The 20,140-nt window shown below is 47.1% G+C and overlaps 1 protein-coding gene across 1 annotated transcript in view; it reads right to left on the bottom strand.

The window, feature by feature from the left end:
• Adgrg3 (adhesion G protein-coupled receptor G3) overlaps nucleotides 1-18,172 on the bottom strand; it is a 32,638-nt gene extending 14,466 nt beyond the window's left edge. Inside the window, exons 1-2 of the mRNA XM_008834929.2 lie at nucleotides 18,098-18,172; nucleotides 12,483-12,627 (exon numbers count right to left, since the gene is read on the bottom strand). Coding sequence (XP_008833151.1) covers nucleotides 12,483-12,627; nucleotides 18,098-18,149 — 197 coding nt within the window. The 5' untranslated portion in view covers nucleotides 18,150-18,172. The remainder of the gene's footprint in view (nucleotides 1-12,482; nucleotides 12,628-18,097) is intronic.
• Between the last annotated feature and the right edge of the window lie 1,968 nt (nucleotides 18,173-20,140).

Genomic DNA, 20,140 nt, shown 5'->3' on the forward strand with positions numbered 1-20,140 from the left:
AAAATTTTTCTTTTATTTATTTTATGTGTATGAGTGTATTGCCCACATGTGTATAAGTGCACCCGGGCTGTGCAATGCCCTCAGAGGTCAGGAGAAGGTGTTGGATTCCCCTGGAACTGGAGTTACAAATGGTTGTTAGCCACCATGTGGGTGTTAGGAATCAAACCCAGGTCCTCTGCTAGAGCAGCCAGTGCTCTTAACTGCTGAGCCATCTCCATAGTCCTTAAATTCTTTTGACATATACATAGGAGTAGAATTGCTAGTTCATATAGACATGTGCTAGATCATATGATCTGTGATTTTCTTCTTTCTTTCTCTCATATTTTGTTTGTTTGTTTGTTTGTTTGTTTGTTTTTTGGTTCAGGGTCTTTCTGTAGCTCCATCTGGCCTTGAGCTCAGTATATAGACCAGGCTGGACTTGATCTCACAGAGATCTTCTTGCCTCTACCTCTAGAGTGCTGGGATTAAAGGCATGCACCACCATGCCTGGCTTGTGTTTAGTAACTTGAGCAACTTCCAAATGGTTTTCCATGGCAGTTGGGACATTCCACATTTACACCTACAGTGTATAAGAATTCCAATTGTGGGGCTGGATAGATGGCTCAGCAGTTAAGAGAACTAGCTACTCTTGCAGAGGACCCAGGTTCAGTTCCCAGGACCCACATGACAGCTAACAACTGCCTGTAACTCCAGTTCTAGGGGACTCCAATGCCCTCTTCTGACCTCCATGGGTTGAGTGCACTAAAACACACAGGCAATACACTCATACAAATCATCATCATCATCATCATCATCATTATCATCATCGTCAAGGCATCATGATGGCACACGCCTTTAATCCCAGCACTCAAGAGGCAGAGGTAGGTGGATCTCTGTGAGTTCAAGGCCAGCCTGGTGTACATAGTGAGTTCCAGGCCACCGGGGGCTACAGGGAGACCCTGTTCCAAACAGATTAATAATAATAATAATAATAATAAAGAATTCCAATTGTTCCACAGTATTAGCAGCATATGTGGTTTTTTGACAGTTTTTTTTAGCACTGTTTTTACTTGTAGCCGTCCTTTGGGAATGAAGAGGCATCTCATGGTGGCTTTGGTTTGCATTTCCTTAATGACTAATGATGTTGAATACCTTCTCAGGTGCTTTTGGTTTTGTAGATCTTATTTGAAGAAATCTCTCTGAGATTTGGGAGTCTTTCAGATAGACCCACTGAAGGGGTACTCCAGTTGCTTCACCCTGCGTCCCTGTTCAGCATGGAAGACGCCAGAGCGGTCTGTGTCCCTATTCCCTATTGGCGATTTGGGTAACCCCTTCAGAGGATGGTGTGATAAGAATAGGAGGTAGGAATTGGCTAGGCAGTTAGGGTAAAAAGACCCTAAAGAAAAGCAGCCAGTTTCTTGGCTAAAACTCAAAATGTCCTCGAGACGGTTAGCAACATACTCTGTACCAAAGGCCAAAAATGTCAGAAGTATTTGGGAGCTTGTATCCAATCCTCAAAAGATTTTAGGGTTACCTCTTCAGAGGGGGGAATGCTAGAGTAGTCAAAATCCCCATAAAAATAAATAAGTGAAAGAAGAAAAAACAAAAGAAAAGAAAAAAGTGATGGGGAGATATGGGAGGTGTTGGCGGGGAGGGAGTGGGCATGGATTTGATCAAAACACCTTATATGCATGTATCAAATTCTCAATAAAGATTTTGTAAAAGTTAAAAAAAAAAAAGATAAACTAGGGGGAAAAAAGAAATACCTCTGAGCACATCGGCACATTTATTGAGTGCTAACTGCATACTAGAAGTTCAGCTTTGGAAAACCAAGCCACAGGCCAAAGAGATGGTTTATCAGGTAAAGATGCTTGCTGTGAAAGTCTGACGATCTAAGTTTGACCCCCAGAACCCATGTAAAGGTAGAAGGGGAGACCCAACTGCACAGTTATCCTCAGACCTCCACAAGTGCATCGTGGCACATGTGTGCCTGCCCTCCCTTCCATCACACACACAGCAACAAACAACTATGAATAACTATTGAGTTACTGTCACTCATTTCACAGCTGAAGAGACCTGCCATCTCTCTCCGTGGTACTGAAACACTGATCTTTCATGTGCTTGAGTTCCTTTTCCCAACTGGGAGTCCTAACTGGTACTTCCCTAATACTGAGATTGCACTCACATGCTGCCTGCTTCAGGCTTTTAATTCTTCTTCTTCTTCTTCTTCTTCTTCTTCTTCTTCTTCTTCTTCTTCTTCTTCTTCTTCTTCTTCTTCTTCTTCTTCTTCTTTTAAACAAGATCTCCTTGTAGTCCAGCTGACCTGGAACCCACTATGTAGACCAGGCTTGCCTCGATCTCACAGAGATCCACCTGCCTCTGCCTCCAGAGTGCTAGGATTAAAGGTATGTACCACCATGCCTGGCTTTCTTTTTACAAAAGATTTATTGTGTGTGTGTGTGTGTGTGTGTGTGGGGGGGGGCTGCATGCCACGGTATGCATGTGGAGATAAGAGGACATCTTTCAAGAGTTGGTTCTCTCCTTCCACCGTGTGTTTTCTGGGGATTGAACTCATGTGGTCAGGCTTGCATGGCAAGAGCCTTTACTACTGCGCCATCTACCAGCCCCCTCCCACCAGTTTTTTTTAATGTGGTGCTAGGGATCTGAACTCAGGTCCTCATGTTTGTACAGCAAGCACTATACTGCCTGAGTCGCCTCCCCGGCCCACTATTCACAGCTTGCTCTTCATGTTTAGAAACCAGTTCTGAATAGGTGAGGTAGTGATGGGGGTGAAGGGGGGTGGGGCAAAGAGAGATACAGCCAGAATGAGGCTATGGAAAGCAGTCACTAAGGAGACAAATGGGACTCATGTGTGTGTGTGTGTGTGTGTGTGTGTGTGAGCACCAGTTGGAGTATGTGTACCTGTGGAGACCAGAAGGGGTTGGAAATTCTCTGGAGTTGAAATTATAGGAGGTCATGAGCCACCCCATGTGGGTTCTGGGAACCAAACTCAGGTCCTCTGGAAGAGCAGCAACGATTCTTAACTGCTGATCCATCTCTCCATCCTAGCTTTTATTTACCTTTAAATAGCTAAAGAGAGAAGAGTTGATTTTTATTGCTATCAAATAAAATAGGGAATTGTGATTGTTGCCAAATAAAACCATGGATGGTTAAAAAGACCCCAAAGAAATGTAGCCAGTTTCTGGGCTAAAAGTCAAAATGTCCTTGGGCCCGTTAGCAACATACTCTGTTCCAAAGGCCAAAAATGTCAAAAGTATTTGGGAGCTTATATCTAATCCTTAAAAGATTTTAGGGTTACCTCTTCAGAGGGGGGAATGTTGGAGGGGAGGGAGCAGGCATGGCTTTGATCAAAACACCTTATTATATACATGTATGAAATTCTCAATAAAGCTTTTATAAAAGTTAAAACAGTGGATAGGGAACTAAATATATATTTGTATATATTTATATCCTTGTACACTTAATAAAAACAAATCCTTGGTTTCACAAAGCAGCACAATTCATTGTCTCCAGAAAAGATTGCCCAGTGTGGTTTTGGATGTTCAGGTGCAGTGAATTCTCATGATTTTATGTTGCTTTGGTGCCCTCCCTCTCTTTCTTCTGTGAGACAGGGCCCCACTACATAGCCCAGGCTGACCCCAAGCTCACAGTCCTCCTTCCTCTGAGAGTTGGGGCTGGGATTACAAATGTGCATCGCCATGGCCAGAGGCTAGGATGTGATTTGGATGTTCCCATCAGAAGCAAGGCCATCCTGGTACCTTCTGAGCCTCCCACTCCTCCTCCTGTCCTCCCCTGAGGCCAATCCAGGCAGCCATCCCATGCTACCCACTCCTGGTGAGCACACCTAGAGGATGACCAGAAACAAGATGCTTGACCAACCCCACCGACCTCCACAGCCTATATGGACCATGCAGATAATGCTATGGTGACCTTGGCCACAGTGGGACCTCCTGGAATGGGGAGAGAGAGAGAGAGAGAGAGAGAGAGAGAGAGAGAGAGAGAGATTAAATAGCCATTCCACTGAAGAAATTCTCCTAATGGTCAATGAACACATATAAAGATACTGAGACTTTTGCGTTGCTCAACTCTCACCAGAGAGACTTCTTGCAGCAGATGGTGATTAACACAGAGACCCACAACCACTCAACATGCAGAAAATAAGAGACTACAGAGTGCTCAGCTCTAAGTGGGACACCTGTATCAAACCCTCTCTTCCCAAGGCTCAGGGATCATCGTGGGACAGGGAGCGGGAAGAGCATAAGAGCCAGAGGTGGTGGACGGCTACAAGGAAACAGTGTTTTCCAGAATCAGGGCAGTGGCACGTAAGAACCCACAACAGTTGTGTCAGCATGCACAAGATCTATGCAAACTCAAGCCAGACAAAAATCCCAGCATAGAGGGGGAAAGTGGGCAAGAAGCTCCAACCTTAGCATAGGAACTATTGGCAATTGATAGCTGTTGGAAAAGGGAAAGTCAGTTATCTTTAATAAGAGTGTGACACCAAGTAAGTTGACCACGCTCTAGGGGATGAACCCACACTGGAAGAGCATTTGGGGACACAAATTAGACTCAATAGGACTTAAAACAAAATAGAGGACATGAAGTCGGGTAGGGGGAGATGTAGCAAGGTTGGGGTGGAGATGGGGGAGGGGGTCTGAATATGATCAAAATACATTGCATGAAATTCTCCAAGAACCAATAAAAATATTTTTAAAGATGCCAAGTCTCATTACTCATTGAGGAAATGCAAATGAGAATCTTGGTGCGATGTCCCCTCTACACTAGAGTGGCCAGAACTACAAACACCACCAGCATTGAGTGTATTGAACACTGTTGACCAGAAACAAATGGCACAGCCACTTTGGGAACCAGCTTGGCAGTCTTTTATGAAGGGTAGGATGTATTCAATGGATTTTCCAGCAATTCCCATCCTAGGAATAGATTAACCCTCCCCCGCCCCCATCAAATGGGAACATATGTCCACAAAGACTTCAATTCAAACATTCATAGAAACAATATTTAGACTAATCAAGAACTGGTACTAATTCAAATGTCCATCAGTTGGTGGATAGGTAACATGATATATTTACATGACGTAATAGTACTAAAATGAATATGCTAAAATATGGATGAGGCTCACTGTGCTAAATGAAGGAAGATCAACTCAAAGGTCATATAGTGTACAGCTCTCTTTGTAGAAACTGGCCAGAGCAGCAAACTGACGAGGAGGCTGGCCAAGGCTGACTGTGGCGGGGCAGGGGCAGCAATCAGCTGCACAGCAAACTGACAAGGAGGAGGCTGGCCAAGGCTGACTGTGGCGGGGCAGGGGCAGCAATCAGCTGCCCAGAAGCAGAAGTGGGCATGGAATGCTCCAAGCAATTGCAGTGGCCGCCTGCCACACTGTATAAATAGTCAAAATTACCGAGCTGTACCCTAACAATGGACACAGTGTATGGTGTAGAAGTTGCGCCCAAATAAGGATAACCCAAAGCCAAGCCATGGTGCATGTTTGGCTATGATTCCAGCACTTGGGAGGTGGAGGCAGGGCGGATCAGGAGTTCAAGTTCATCCTAAGCTACATAGCCAGTTTGAAGTCTGGGCTATTTGAGACCCTGTCTCAAAAAACCAAAATAAAGCCAAACAAAATAAGGTATCAAAATTTAAAAAGAAATGAAATATAGCAGGCCTAAAGCCCTGGGCTTGGTCCCCAGCACCACATTGATCAGGTATGATGGCACATGCCTGTAATTCTAGCACTCGGGAGGTGGAAACAGGATGGCAGAAAGTCATGATCAACCTCATTTACAAGTGAGTTTGAGGCCAGTTGAGCTGGAGACCCTGTCTCTAAAAAAAGAAAGAAATTCAATTATTTGCTTACTGAGAGATAAGGTTTAAGAGAGTGATAAAAGTGTCCCAAGGACCTGGCATGCCAGAAGCCACCCATCGCTGCAGGGAGGGTAAGTTGGTATAGCTACCACAGAGAATGATAGTCCTTCCTCAAACTAACCATATGCTTCTCTGCGACAGAAATTCTACTTCTAAGTATTGACCCAAGAGAAATCAGTGCATATGTCCATGGACAGAAGAGATAAGTAGCGATATTGATAAGAGAAGAAACAAGACACAGGAATATACACTAATTCTGTTTATGTGCCACTTGAGAACAGATAAAACTAACAAAGTATTAGACCATAGAATAATAATTACCTAATGACCACCATGAGTCTGTGGTTATCTGAGAGAAACAGTTTAAGGGAGGAAATACTTTAGCTCATGGTTTCAGTGGGTTCAGCCCCGATTGACTGGCTCTGTAGTTTCTGCACCGTGCTGAAGTAGAACCTTATGGTGGCATGGAGGAGGCTGTCTACCTCATGACTGCTCAGAGGCAGAGTGAATAAAAGGAAGAGGCCAAGGTCTAGAGATCCCTCATAGGTATGCCTCTAGCTAGTCTGTGCCTTCCCAGGCCCACACTCCACAACGGTTTATTTAGAGTTTGAATCCCTGAGTGTATGGAACCTTTGGTTAGGTCAGAACCCTTATGAACTGTTCATCTCTGGAGACATACTTAGACACACCCAGAAATGTGCTCTGTAATCTTAGCGTCACTCAGAGAAGTCAAGTTGGGAATCAGAATTAACCATCACACCACACTCCCTGCAGTGTGGTGTGACTGGGAAGATGTGTGAGAGGCCTTCTATAAAACTAGAAAGATTTTTCAGCTTTCTGTGAGTTCAGGGGTGGGGGAGGTTGTGAGGGATGTGTGTATACATATGTAAAAATGTGTCAAGCTGCACAATGAACATTTGTGTGTTTTAATATTACATATAATTGTATGTAATGTTTCAACATGCCTTTTAAAAATATTTGTTATTTTTATTTTCTGTGTATGAGTATATCGCCTGCATGTGTGTAAGTGCACCCATGCATGCAATGCCTGCGGAAGTCAGAAGAGGGCGTTTAATTCCCCTGGAACTAGAGTTAAAGATGGTTGTTAGTCACCATATGGGAGCTGAGAACTGAACCCAGGTACTCTGCAAGAGCAGCCACTAAGTCATCTCTCCAGCCCCAACCTACCTTTTATTATTATTATTATTTTTATTATATGCGTATGAATGTATTGATTATTATTATTATTATTATTATTATTCTGGAAAAGAGTTAGGGCTTCAGATTTCTGCTTCTGAGTCAGGAAGGGTTGTTTGTGACAGAGTGGTTGTGGAAAGCTGTCAGAGACAGCTAGGATGGTGAGGCCCACAGGGTGACATCCTGCAGAGAGCCAGGGACACACGGCTCAGCACCAGAGGCTCTCTCCTCCTGGGGGCATTTGAATCTCCACATAGAGGCCGCTGCTGCTCACAAAGCATGTAGTTGCCACAGCAGGAAGGAACCTCAAGAGCACACTAAGGGAGGGAAGCCAGGCCCAAGCACTTTTGACTCCCTTTGTGTAAAGGCACCAGGACCGACACATCAAGGAGAAATGACTTGTTGCTGACTGTGGCTGTCACGAGAGGAAGCCTTGCCTGCATTCAGGCACAGGGGGCCATGGAGCCACCTCAGGATATCACAGGGTCTAGGTGGAGGTGGATGAGGGAGGAGAAACAAATTTGGGACTTGACAGTCTGGAACACAACAGCCAGTTTGTTCTGCAGACACTTTCTGTTCTAAAATGGCACGGCTGACGGCCACCAAGCCGAGAGCCTCTGAGGAACCAAGCAGTGTCTGCAGTTTGCTACTTATTTTTTTTAATTTTATTTATTATTTTTATTTTATGTGTATGCATGTATTGCCTGCGTGTAGGTAAGCGCACCCGTGTTGTACAATGCCCATGGAGGTCAGGAGAGGCTATCGGATCCCCTGGGACTGGAGTTACAGACAGTTGTTAGCTTCCATGTGGGTGCTGGGATTCGAACCTGGGTCTTCTGCAAGAACAACCAATGTTCTTAACCGCTCTCTAGCCCCTGCTACTTATTTTTAGGGGAACTGTAGATAGAAATGGGACAGAGTAAGCAGTACAGCCTTAGAAGACGACATAAAAGAGCATTTTCATGGTCTTAGGGAAGAAAAGAAGTTTTTATTTTTATTTATGTTTTGTTTTGTTTTATGACAGGGTTTCATATTGCCCCAGCTAGCCTCAAATTCACCATGTAGCTGAGGATGACCTTGAATTTCTGATCCTTCTGCCTTTACCTCCTGAGTGCTGGGATTATATATATATGCCTACCACCATGGCCACCCCATTTAGAAAAGGAGTTCTTTAAAAAGACAAAGGGGCTGGCAAGATGGTTCAGAGGGTAAAGGTGCTTGCCATGCAAGCCTGGGGACCTGTGTTCGGTCCCTAGAATCTATGTAAAGGTGTAAGAAAACTGACTCCACAAAGTTGTCCCTGATCTCCACACACACACTGTAGCACACTCACCCTTCCTTCCTCACCATGTACACACATAACAATAAAGAATTTTTTTCAGCTTTTAAAAAGACACATCAAAATCTCATCAACTTTGCTAACCAAAATTTAAAATTTCTGGCAGTGGTCAAAGACAGCACTGAGAAAACGAACAGGAAACACATGTCGAAGAATGTTTAGTGTATGTATTTACAAAGACACATATGAGAACATACAAAGGACACCCCCCAAATCACTAAGGAAAATACAAACAGCTCATAAACCAACAAGTAAAAAGCTTAAAAGGCCATTCACAAAGAGGATGTCAAGATGCCAAGTAAACACTCAAGGTGTTCAAAGTCATCAGGAAAGTGTAATTAAAATCACCATGAGATATACTAGAAACCCACCAGATGTCTAAAGGGAAAAGCAGTCAATACCAAGAGTTGGCAGGGCTATGAAGCAAATGGAATGATCACATTCTTCAGGTGGGAGTGAGATTTGATCAGTTTCTACTGGAGTTAATCCTATGCTTTCCCTTGACTCACCAACTTCACACCTGGGAATACACCTCACAGAAATACCATGTTTAAAGAAATACATGATCAAAAATGTTCATCATGCCACTGTTTGTATGAGCCATCAACAAACAAGCAAACAAGTAATATTCACCTCTGGGTGAAAGGATTAGGTGTCACCCCCTCTACCCCAGCCTTCCCTACCCAGCTCCCATCAGTTTTACTTCTTACCTGATGTGTAACCATGGAAAGATTATTAAGCCACACGGAACCTCAGCTCTCTTATCTGAGAAATGGGCTGATAAAAAGTTCTACTTCAACACCGTTTTTATGGTTTGGGAGTAAAATATCCCCATAGGCTCATGAGTCTCAATACTTAGATCTCAGTTGGTGGCACTTTGGAGAGGTCTTGGAACCTTCTGGAAGTAAGGCCTAGCCAGCAGACACGGGACACTAGGGGTGGGCCTTGAGGAATATAAACTAGCCCTGATTCCCATCCCTCTTCCCTGGCAAGGTGTGTTTAAGTCCTGCTGCAAGCTTCTATCTGCCGCTATGCACTGAGCCTCTCCAGCTGCCACACCTTCCCCACCATGATGTACAACCTCTCCTCTAAACTGTGAGCCAGCTTCTCCTCCCTCAAGTCGCTTCTGCCAGGTATCCTGTCACAGCAATGAGAAGAGAGACGATTACAGTGTTCTCATGAAGACATACAGGAACTCAAGAGAGGGACCAGGAACAGAGCCACACCTTCCCACCCCAGTGAATGTGTTTTCTCCAAGACACGTATCCAGGCCATAAGGCAGCACAGGGGAGCCCCTCGAATGGCTTTGGGATACTAAGAAACTGCAGCTGGGAGCATTTCCCAGCCACTCAGAGAATGAGCTGTCAGATCACTGTCTTGGCACCCAGTCAGATACAGGTTTTCATTTACTCCTTCAACAAACATTTACGGAGTACTGGCTGTAAGCCAGGCACTTTTGTGGGTGTCCCAGCTGAGTTCTGGGCCCCTTTGCTTGGAAGTGGGGAGGGGGGCTGGAGCAATGGCTCAGTGGTTAAGAGCAATAACTGTTCTTGCAGAGGATCTAGGTTTAATTCCCAGCAACCACATGGACGCTAACAATTGTCCTTACCTCCAATTTCAAGAGATCTGATGCCCTCTTCTGGCCTCTGTAGACATTGCAGGCATGTGGTACACAACATACATGCAGGCAAAACACTCATACACATAAAATAAAAATAAAAATTTAAAATTATTTAGAAGTGAAGGGCTAGAGAGATGGCTCAGAAGTTAAGAGCACTGGTTGCTATTACAGAGGACCCAGATTCAGTTCCCAGCACCCACATGATGGCTGACAACCATTCATAACTCCAGTTCCAGGGGATCCAATGACCTCTTCTGAGGGCATTGCACAACATGGGTACACTTAAACACATGCAGACAATACGCTCACACACATAAAAATTTTAAAAAGTTACTTAGAAGTGAGAGCAGGGGGGAGAGGCAGAGCTGTCCAGGAAATGACTCCTGCAGTGGCAGCATCTAGAAACTTCCTCCTCTTCCTACTCTCATCCCCACTCCATCCAGCCAGCATCTTGGTCTCGGTGAGTCTATCTCTGTCCTCTCTGGGCCAGGTTTCCTGCAAAGGTTCATGGTGTCCAGTGGAACTGCATCCCACCTGCGTCGTTCCATCCCTACCCTCGTCACCACCCTGGGTCCTTCCCTGAAGCCCAATCAATCATTCCAAAGATTTATTTTAATTTTAATTATGTGCGCGCGCGCGTGTGTGTGTGTGTGTGTGTGTGTGTGTGTGTGTGTGTTAAAGATTTATTTTAATTTTAATTATGTGCGCGTGCATGTGTGTGTGTGTGTGTGTGTGTGTGTGTGTGTGTGCAAATGAGTGCAGGTGCCCTCTCAGGCCAAAGGTTTCTGATCCCCTGAAGTTGAAGTTATAGGTGGTTGTGAGCCACCCAACAGGGATGCTGGGAATCAAACTTGGGTCCTCTGCCAGAGCGGTACATGCTCTTAATCTCTGAGCCATCTCTCTAGACCCCATCCCCCAACTCTGATCAATGATTTAAAATTCAAAGTTGACCTCATCCTTCCTCAATTCCAAGTATGCCATTTCCGTGTGTCCCCAGACTGGTCTGTTAAATATGACTTTTCATACCTATTTCCAGCTCCGTCCTCCATCTGTTCCAGCTTGTCACTGTCATCTCTGTCCCCCAGTACTTTGCACTCTTGTTAGAGAAAGATTCTTCAAACAGCTAAGAGACCAAGCATTCACCCAGGAGAGAGTCTACATTTTCCCCCCTTCTCAGGCATGAGGTCCCAGGGTCAGCAACTAAGGTTTTTAGATTTCCTGGACCTTGAACCAAAGTACAGATGGGGATTAAATAGGCAGTTTTACGGCATTGTTTTATGGCTGACACCTGGGCCCTATGTTTCTTTTCATGATGGGCTATGTTATTTCAGGAAAATTCCTTCTTGGGCTCACTTGGTCATCATGACTTACAAAGTAGATATCCCAGGTGTGGGTCAGGACATCTGCCACCTTTTGATCTCAGCTAGCTCAGGTTAATTGAGCAAGAAATGGTAATTATAGTTTACAAAAACAGAAATCACTTGCAGAAGTTTAAATATGACATATTTGATGTACACTTTTCTTGAACTAATTGGACCAAGTGCCTCATTAAACCATTTGGTGAACTTTCCATTCTCTAAGTTTTACATTTTTATCAACAGTCAGACATGAATGGAAAGCATCACAGAACTTCAAGATATCACAGAAGAACAAAACATCTCAAGGCAGTGAAGAAACACCACAGAGCAATAAAACATAGTAAAAATTCAAGGTATCTACCTAGCAAATAAAATAAACTTCAAAATAACCTAAGCCTAAAAGAAGATTAGATATGAATAGAGAAAGTATAAGAATATAACTTTTCCTTACCACTCTCACAGTTCAAAGCATTATAGTCCTTCCCCAATACTGTGAAGCTAAGCGGCCATTATCACCTACCATTGCCTGAGTCCAATAGGGAGACTCATATGTATTCTTGCCCTTTTCTAGGATGTCTTCTGGGCAAAGCCTTGGCAGATTTCCCTCCTCTGGGTTAAGCTGCCACCTTGACCACACTCTGGAGCCATCATCTTGTGAGTTCCTGTCCGTCCCTCCAACTGCTCCATAGTACAGAGACAGGCTGATTCACCTCTGTTTCCCCTTGTCAGCAGGGACCACCATAGGGGCTGGGTTGAGGGGAATGTGGGAGGGGAAGCATGCTCTAGGGTCCTGGGCGTGAGCTCTGGCCTCCACGTGTACACACACATAACACACACACACACACACACACACACACACACACTTTGATTAAAAGTCTCGTCTTCTCAAACATGTATCAACACCTCCTTGACTACCTAAGATGGACCCTAAAACTCAAGGGTAGGAAAATCGAGCATAGAGTTTGAGTAACTTGCCTGAGGAGCAGGATGCTCTAGGGTCCTTGGGGCCATGTCCCATGGCTTCCTAACAGACCCCACCCACCCATTCAGGGACCCTGATTGCACTCCCCTCACCCCTCACCTTTGCACGTTCCCCACGTTGCAGTTGTCCCTTGGCTCCCTGCACTTGGCGAAGCACGTGGAGATGTCATCCAAGTGGAAGTGGTCGTACTCGTAGCTCTCGGTAAGCAGGCAGACGTTTCTGGGTTTTTCGGTGGGCCTCTTACCTAAGGGAGAGACATGGAGTAAGAAGGAGCTGGGGGGAGCTACTGAGTTGCATCTGTCTGCCCAACTGACTGCATTCCAACCAATTCCACCCTCCCCAATCCAAGAGGAAAGTGAGATGCTCACAGGGCTGGTGAGATGCTCTGGGGAAAGCATGACATGTGATATAAAGGTTCTATATGGTAGTGCTCAGTAAAGGTGTTATCTATCCGCACTATTGCACCATCCACCTCCTCCACAGAGCCCACCTGGCTTTGCTCAGCTGCTCCATCAGATCCTCCTGAGGCCCACAGCTCTGGCCAGTGCTGTAACTCCTACATGAATTCTGGCTTGCTTTGCCTCAGCCTCCCAGTCACAGCCTCCAGGCTCCCTCCTTGGGTTGGGGGAGGATGCAGGCCCTGGCCAGAGCATGGTGACTTGAGCAGTCACCAGGTGGATGGAAGCTGCTCTAGGGCTTCTGTGGCTTCCAGTTCAGATCCTTTTACAGGACCACGGGTCACGGAGGGAAGCTTCTGGTCACTGCCTAGTTGTGTGTTCTCAGGCAAGCTACTCAAATTCCGAGACTTGACTTTCTTACCCTGTAAGTTTTAGGGTAAAAGACTCCATCTTAGATAGTCAAGGAGCTGTTGTTACATGTTTGACCAAAGTCAAAATGTGTGTGTGTGTGTGTGTGTGTGTGTGTGTGTGTGTGTGTATTATGCATGTGTCTGTGGAGGCCAGAGCTCAACGCTGGGTGTCTTCCTCTAGCATACTCTTATTTTTTTTAAGAGTCTCTCACTGAATTTGGAGCTTGCCATTTCAGCTAGACTGGTTGGCAGGCAAGCCCCCAGGATCCACCTATCTCTGCTCCCCCAGTTCTGGGGTTACAGACATGTGCTGCCATGCCTGACTTTTATGTGGGTGCTGGGGAGCCAAACTCAGGTCCTCATGCTTGAACAGCAAGCACTTTACCCACTGACCCGTCTCCTCAACCCCCGAAGTCAAATTATGTATATACATTTCCATTTAGGTGAGATGTATGTATGTACCTACATGTTTACCTGACTATAAACAAAAGCAATATAAGCATAGAGTTCAAACATCTAGATCAAAGCTCCTGAGATGGCTCCGCTGGTAAAAGCATTTGCGGCACAAGCATGAGGACTGAAGTTCAATCAGCAGGAGAGAACCCACTCCCAAAGGTTGTCCTCTGACCTCCATGCCCACACCCACTGTGGCACACATATCTACCCAAATAATAATGATAGTAGGAAGAGGAGGAGGAGGAGGAGGAGGAGAGAGGAGGAGGAGGGTGGGTGGGGGAGAAGAAGAAGAAACTCTAAATCATACACAAGGGCATAAAATAGAAAGTTCCAGTCCCTCTTCCTACAGGCCCTCAGCACACTCAGGGGCCAGCACTCTTTAACAATTTGTTACAAATTCCAAACTTTTTCCATGTGCGTGCAAGTGTTCCCATGAGGATCGTTTGAAAACATATGAAAGAGAAGACAGCAACAAATCTTGAGGCTGTTTCTACCTTGTTCTTTTTCACTTGCCCCCTGTTGACATTTCTCTCTCTCTCTCTCTCTCTCTCTCTCTCTCTCTCTCTCTCTCTCTCTCTCTCTCTCATTCCCTCCTCCTCCTCTACATCTTCCTCCTTCTCTTCCTTCTTCTTTGTTTTATTTTAATCAGGGTCTCACTATGTAACCCTAGCCAACCTGGAACTTGCTATGTAGACCAGGCTGGCCTCAAACTCACAGAGATCTACCTGCCTCTGCCTCCCAAGTGCTTGGATTAAAGTCATAAACCACCATGCCTGACTTCTCTCTCAGAGTTCTTGAGTGTGCATTTTTGTGAACTTATGCTAAGAATTTCCAGACAATATATCATGAAAATTTCTGGGTCAACTTTTGCTAGGTGTGTGGGGGCTGGGCTGTAGCTCAGTGGAAGAGCATTTGCCTGGTGTGTGCAAGTCTCCACTTCAATTCTTATCACCCAAGGGGGAGGAGGACTCACTAGGTATGGAGTATGTAAATCCCTGGCACTAAAAATAGATAGGTATTGACATTCTGAATTTCCCTTCAGAAGAGAGACATCTGTAAACATTCCCACTGAAAGTGAGCAAGTCACTATTCACTAGGTCCCACTAAGTTTCTACTTTTACCAGACAGCCTGAGAAATAAAATCCAATTTCATAATAACGAGACATCTCTCTGTGTATTTGCTGCCCATTTCCATATCTCTTTATGTGAACCACCTGTCGGGATCCTTTGTGCTCTGGGTATGGGAAGGATCTGCTTGCTGCTGGCTATTGCTTTTAGGTTAGTCCACAAAAAGTTGTGACAGAGCCACTTCTAAGATAGGGAGGTCCCAGGGGAGAGGAGGGCAGGGGCATTGCTTTCTAAATACTCTTTGCTGGTGTTTGATTTAAAAAAAATCATGGGCAGTATCACTTTGAACTTAAAGGAAAATAGTTCCTTTTCAATTATTAGGACACAAAATAAAATACATGGTAAAGAAAGGAAAAGAAAAAGTTAGATTAAAAAGGGTGAACACTTAAAAAAGTAGATTTTATATTAGTCAGATCTATATGTGACATGTTGTTTAAGTCAACTTACAGAGGAACTTGGGCTTTCTACTAGCTTGTATCTATGATGCACTGAGGGCAGATGCTAGGTACACAGTCTATGAGAATGTCTACATTTGAATTTTAAATGTGAGGGGAGGGTGGAGAAGAAGAAGGACTCAATCAGGGAGAGGGGGCAGGAGTGAGGAACAGGGGAGACATCCCCAGGGTGAGACCAATTTCACTCCATCCCGCTGTGAACTCCAGCTTTGCATCCAAGGAAGTTCTCAGCAAGCACCCAGCACACAGAAACCAGAGAAGAGTCTTTGTGGGGGTTTGCCCCTCTTGGTTCTTGCTATGTAGCTCAGGTTAGCCTCAAACTCAAGATTCTTGTAAGTGCTGGAAAAATAGGTGTGGACCACCACATCTGGCTGAGAAGACTGTCTCAGAACATCTGTCTCATGATTGATTAGGGGAATTTTGGAAGCCTAGACAAGGAAACTCAGAACTAGTCCTGCTTCCCACCCCACCCTCTTTTTCTCAGTCATGCTGGGCTCTGCCCCAGGCTACCCACCTGAAACCTCACTATGGGTTCAGCAGTTGGGAACCTAGCAGGTGGAGACAGGCTGAAGGTCAGCAACTGAAGGAGGAAGGGCAGGTATATACCTGTGTGCCCCGACACCCTGACCCTTGTCCCTTTAACCCCTCCCTTCCACTTGACAGCAGCCCCTCTTCTCTCCTGCAACCACAGCCTGGGGACAGCCCAATCTTCACCCTTCAGGCTCAGGGTGCCAAGAGCCTCCCTCTGGTGAATAACCATTCCTTTTGTGCCCCTTCCCTTCCCTGCACCTTGGTAAAGTGTCCTTTGTAAGGCTCCACTGATCACGGAGCTTTCATCTGTCCGGGCTTAGCCCAGGCTGGTCCCCACCTCACCCTTGAGGTAAAGAACCTGCCAGGGTACCAACTGTGAGTCCGTTGGGACAGGGGCCAGCCATGTAGTACCAGCACAGAGCACCATCCATGTTTCTTGAACACATGAATGAAGAGCAGGCAGGTACATGGACAAACGGTACCTGCCCCACTAACAACCACGTAGGGCAGTCTAATATCAAAATATAAACTTGCCAGTTCCTACATCATTTAGACTACTGACCAACCATTCACCCAACACTGAGCATCTGTGTCACTGTCCAGATCCTCCACACCACCACCGAGTTCTCATGCCACTGGTGGGTCCATGTCACTACTTAGAGGCCCAGCCTATGAATTATAGCTCTTGCGATGGTGATCACTGATACCTGGCAATAGCTGCACTCAGCAGTAGCTGCTTAGTTACCAGGTCAAATTCATCCATCCAGGGTTGCCTGACAGCCTGTTCTGTCCCAGGATGCCCCCTAGCCATAAGAAAGACAATACTGCCATTTTCTGTGCACTTTTTCTTCTTTTCCTTCCTTCCTTCCTCCCTCCCTCCTTCCCTCCCTCCCTCTCTCCCTTCCTTCCTTCCTTTCACTTTTGAGACAGGGTCTCACTATGTAGCTCTGGCTAGCCTGAACTCACAGTACAGACCAGCCTGGCCTCAAACTCACAGAGATCTGTCTGTCTCTGCCTCACGAGCTGGAATTAAAAGCAGGAGCCACCATACCTAGCTACTTTTCTCTTTTGAGGTGGGGTCTCCCATAGCCCAGGCTGACGCATTTCATAACTGAGGTGGCTTTGAACTCCTGATCTTCCTGTTGCCACTGCCCAAGTGCAAGTATGTGCCACTATACCCAGTCTACTTTCGAGCCAGTCCACTTTTGAGCCAGACATTTGGTAAAGGGAGCCTGGTTCTAGGACGTGGTGGGCCAGACAAGTTATTTAGTTGGCCTCTGGGCTTCTGGGGAAGGAATCAGGGTCGCTGGAAGCTAGGCCTCATAGGGCCTGGGGAAGGGAGCCTGGTTCTAGGATATGGTGGGCCAGACAAGTTATTAAGTATGTGCCACTACCCAGTCCACCTTTGAGCCAGCCAGCCCTTTACCAAATCCCCCAACATCTGAAGAGCAGAGGGGCCCAAAGATGCTGATTCCCTGTGGCTAGTCACACAGCCATATTAGACACACAGAGAGGTGGACATCCGGGACACTTGCTAAAGCTGGAGCAAACGAAGAGAGACTGGGCGCTGAAACAAGAGTGCCTCCCCACTTGAGGGAACCCCAGAGCCATCCCTTAGCAGCCAAGAAAGACACAGAGCCAGCCAGGGGAGGAGTGGTAAATGGATGGTATGAGGCAGAGGCAAGACCAGGTTCTTCAGTGGCTACTGGAGAACCTCATGTCTGTGCATGAAGCTGGAGCATGTGGAATGGGAGCAGTCTGGGTCCTGGCTCCTATCACTGAGGACCATGAAGACAGTGAGAGGGAACCTGTGAAGGGTGAACTGTGGGGACAGAGCATCTGCTGGCCCTACCAGGCCTAGCTTCCAGTGACCCTGACTCCTTCTCCAGGAGCCCAGAGGCCAACTGAATAACTTGGTCTGACCCACCATATCCTAGAACCAGGCTCCCTTCCCCAGGCCCTTACCAGGCCTAGCTTCCAGCGACCTTGACTCCTTCCCCGGGAGCCTAGAGGCCAACTGAATAACGTGTCTGGCCCACCACGTCCTAGAACCAGGCTCCACCCTCGGTCCTCTGTCTTCCCCCACATTCGCTGTCAGGCCATCTACAGGAATTACGGAATGACAAAGGGAGCCTGAGACCCAGCATGATGGGATTTAGTAAAACAGAACCTACCCAGTGGGACAAGGCCAGAGTAGGTTATGAGGCAGTCATCCCAACTCCCCATTTGCCCACCCACTGTGCATCCTCGGTCTCTGGCCATGTTGCCTAAGGTCCTTTGCAGCCCAGCGTTTCCCAGGCTTAGCAGGAGGGGCTGGGGAGCCCATGCTTGCTTACCGGAGACCAACAGCAGAAGAAGCAGGGCCCCCAAACCCCTGGCTGTCTCCATCTGTGGCCGGCAGAGTCCTGAGGTTGTGTGGTCCCCTTGTCCCAGGCTCTGTCCAACTGACCTGCCTGCCGCCTACCGCCCAGCCTCTACTTCCTGTGGCCCCTCTTTCGCTCTTCCTGCTCAATGGCGCCATCAGTGGGATTGTGAAAGGTGGGTGTGGGGAACTTGGCAGTGCTCTGAGCCTCACTCACCACCCCCATTCCCGGCAGCCACCATCACCCTGCCAGGGCTTCCCTGGGACTTGGAGTCAGATGTTCCTGCTCCCTTTTCCCCAGCAAGGGTCTCAAGGCTTACTCCTGCCTCTGTAAACAACAGCACAGGCTGCTCCTCAGGGTGTCCTGGTTTGCTGAGACTTGTAACCAGCCAGGCACAAGAAGACATGACACAGAGATGAGGCCACAGATATGGAGGGCAACTGTGGTTTGAACAAAGCCAGTTGTAAGCCTATGCCTGCTGGAATGGGGGCGGGTGGAGAATAGAGGAGTTGACGCTGCAGGTCTTGAACCTCTCCCACAAGGTAGGATAACAGGAAGGACAGACAGTGACCCCAGCAAGTTCTCACAAGCTCCTGGAGCTTCAGGCACAGGGCTAGGAATCCTGGAGAACTTCCTGCAGGAGGTGGAACGGCAGTGTGGGCCCTGTGGTGGTGAAAGGAATGATCAGGCCTGATCTGATATCTGTCCTGGTCACCATCTTGTCTGGTTACCTGCATAAATTGTCTGCTGCTTGGTGCCTCTCACAGGCATGGGAAGGACTCATGAAATGAGGCTTGTGGAGCTGATCTGTGAAGGTGGGGCATCTGATGGTAATCAGTGCTGTGAAGTTATGGTCACCCTCCCCCAGCTGACCACTGCTAACCCAGGCAGGAAGCAGGGAGGGTATGCGCACACATACGCACATATGCATCCACACACGTACGTACATTTGAGGGAAGAGATGGAGCCCACCACTTAGGCCCCAAGTCTGCTGACCTCAATAAGATATGGATATGGCCAGGCCCTTGGTGTAGTCCACAGCCACACAGATGGATGAAGAAGTTTTGTTACCAGCACAGGCCTGAGCCAACCTTGCCACCTCATTTTCCCACAGGGGAGCTGTCCAACTCTGGCTGGCCTGTTTCCCCTTCCTCCCACATGGTCCCCTGCTGGGCTCTCTGGGCCCGAGGGGGCATGGGGAAGGAATGACATGGGTCACTCCTGTTCTGTTGGACGGAGGTGGGGATCTGGCATGGAGCTGCAGGTCAGAACCCAGAAGTTCCTGTCTCCCAGAGCTTCCTCTGACAAAGATGGGAGCCTCTGGGCCTGCCCTCCTCTTTCTAGTCTCCCCTGCCCACCCCCACTGCCTGTGGCCTCCCTCTCAGCTGTAAGCAAGGGTAAGGAAAGTGAAATGGTGCGCACTGACATGCTAGGCCCACCCTAGCGCTCACCCTTGCTCCAGGGTCTTCAGGCCCCCACTGCCTGTGGCCTCCCTCTCAGCTGTAAGCAAGGGTGAGGAAAGTGAAATGGTGCACACTGACATGCTAGGCCCACCCTAGCGCTCACCCTTGCTCCAGGGTCTTCAGGAGTAGTGATCAAGGGCCTGGTGAGCTTCAGATGGAGGCATGGTGTCTTGTGTTCCTAGGAGTCCAAACCAGGGTGGCTGGGTAGCTGGCAAGGCAGCAAAGAAGATCCAGGCTCTACAGAGATTATTTTTTTAATTTTTATTTTTTATGAATGTTTTGCCTGTACGTGTGTAGATACACCTATGTGTGCAATACCTGCAAAGGTCAGAAGAGGGTGTCAGAGCCCCAGGAACTGGAGTTACAGGTGGTTGTTACCTGCCACATGGGTTCTGGGTACTGAACCCAGGTCCTCTGCAAGAACAGCCAGTGCTCCCACCATTGAGCCATCTCTCTAGCCCCTCTATAGAGCTTCTTAGAAAAACCTCATAGGCCAGGACTGCCAAGAGTCCTTTGCAGAGGCCCAGGGTTCTCACATTCCAAGGCTAACAGA

The sequence above is a fragment of the Nannospalax galili genome, unplaced genomic scaffold (genome assembly GCF_000622305.1).
Source record: "Nannospalax galili isolate Female #2095 unplaced genomic scaffold, S.galili_v1.0 scaffold957, whole genome shotgun sequence".
NCBI lineage: Eukaryota > Metazoa > Chordata > Mammalia > Rodentia > Spalacidae > Nannospalax > Nannospalax galili.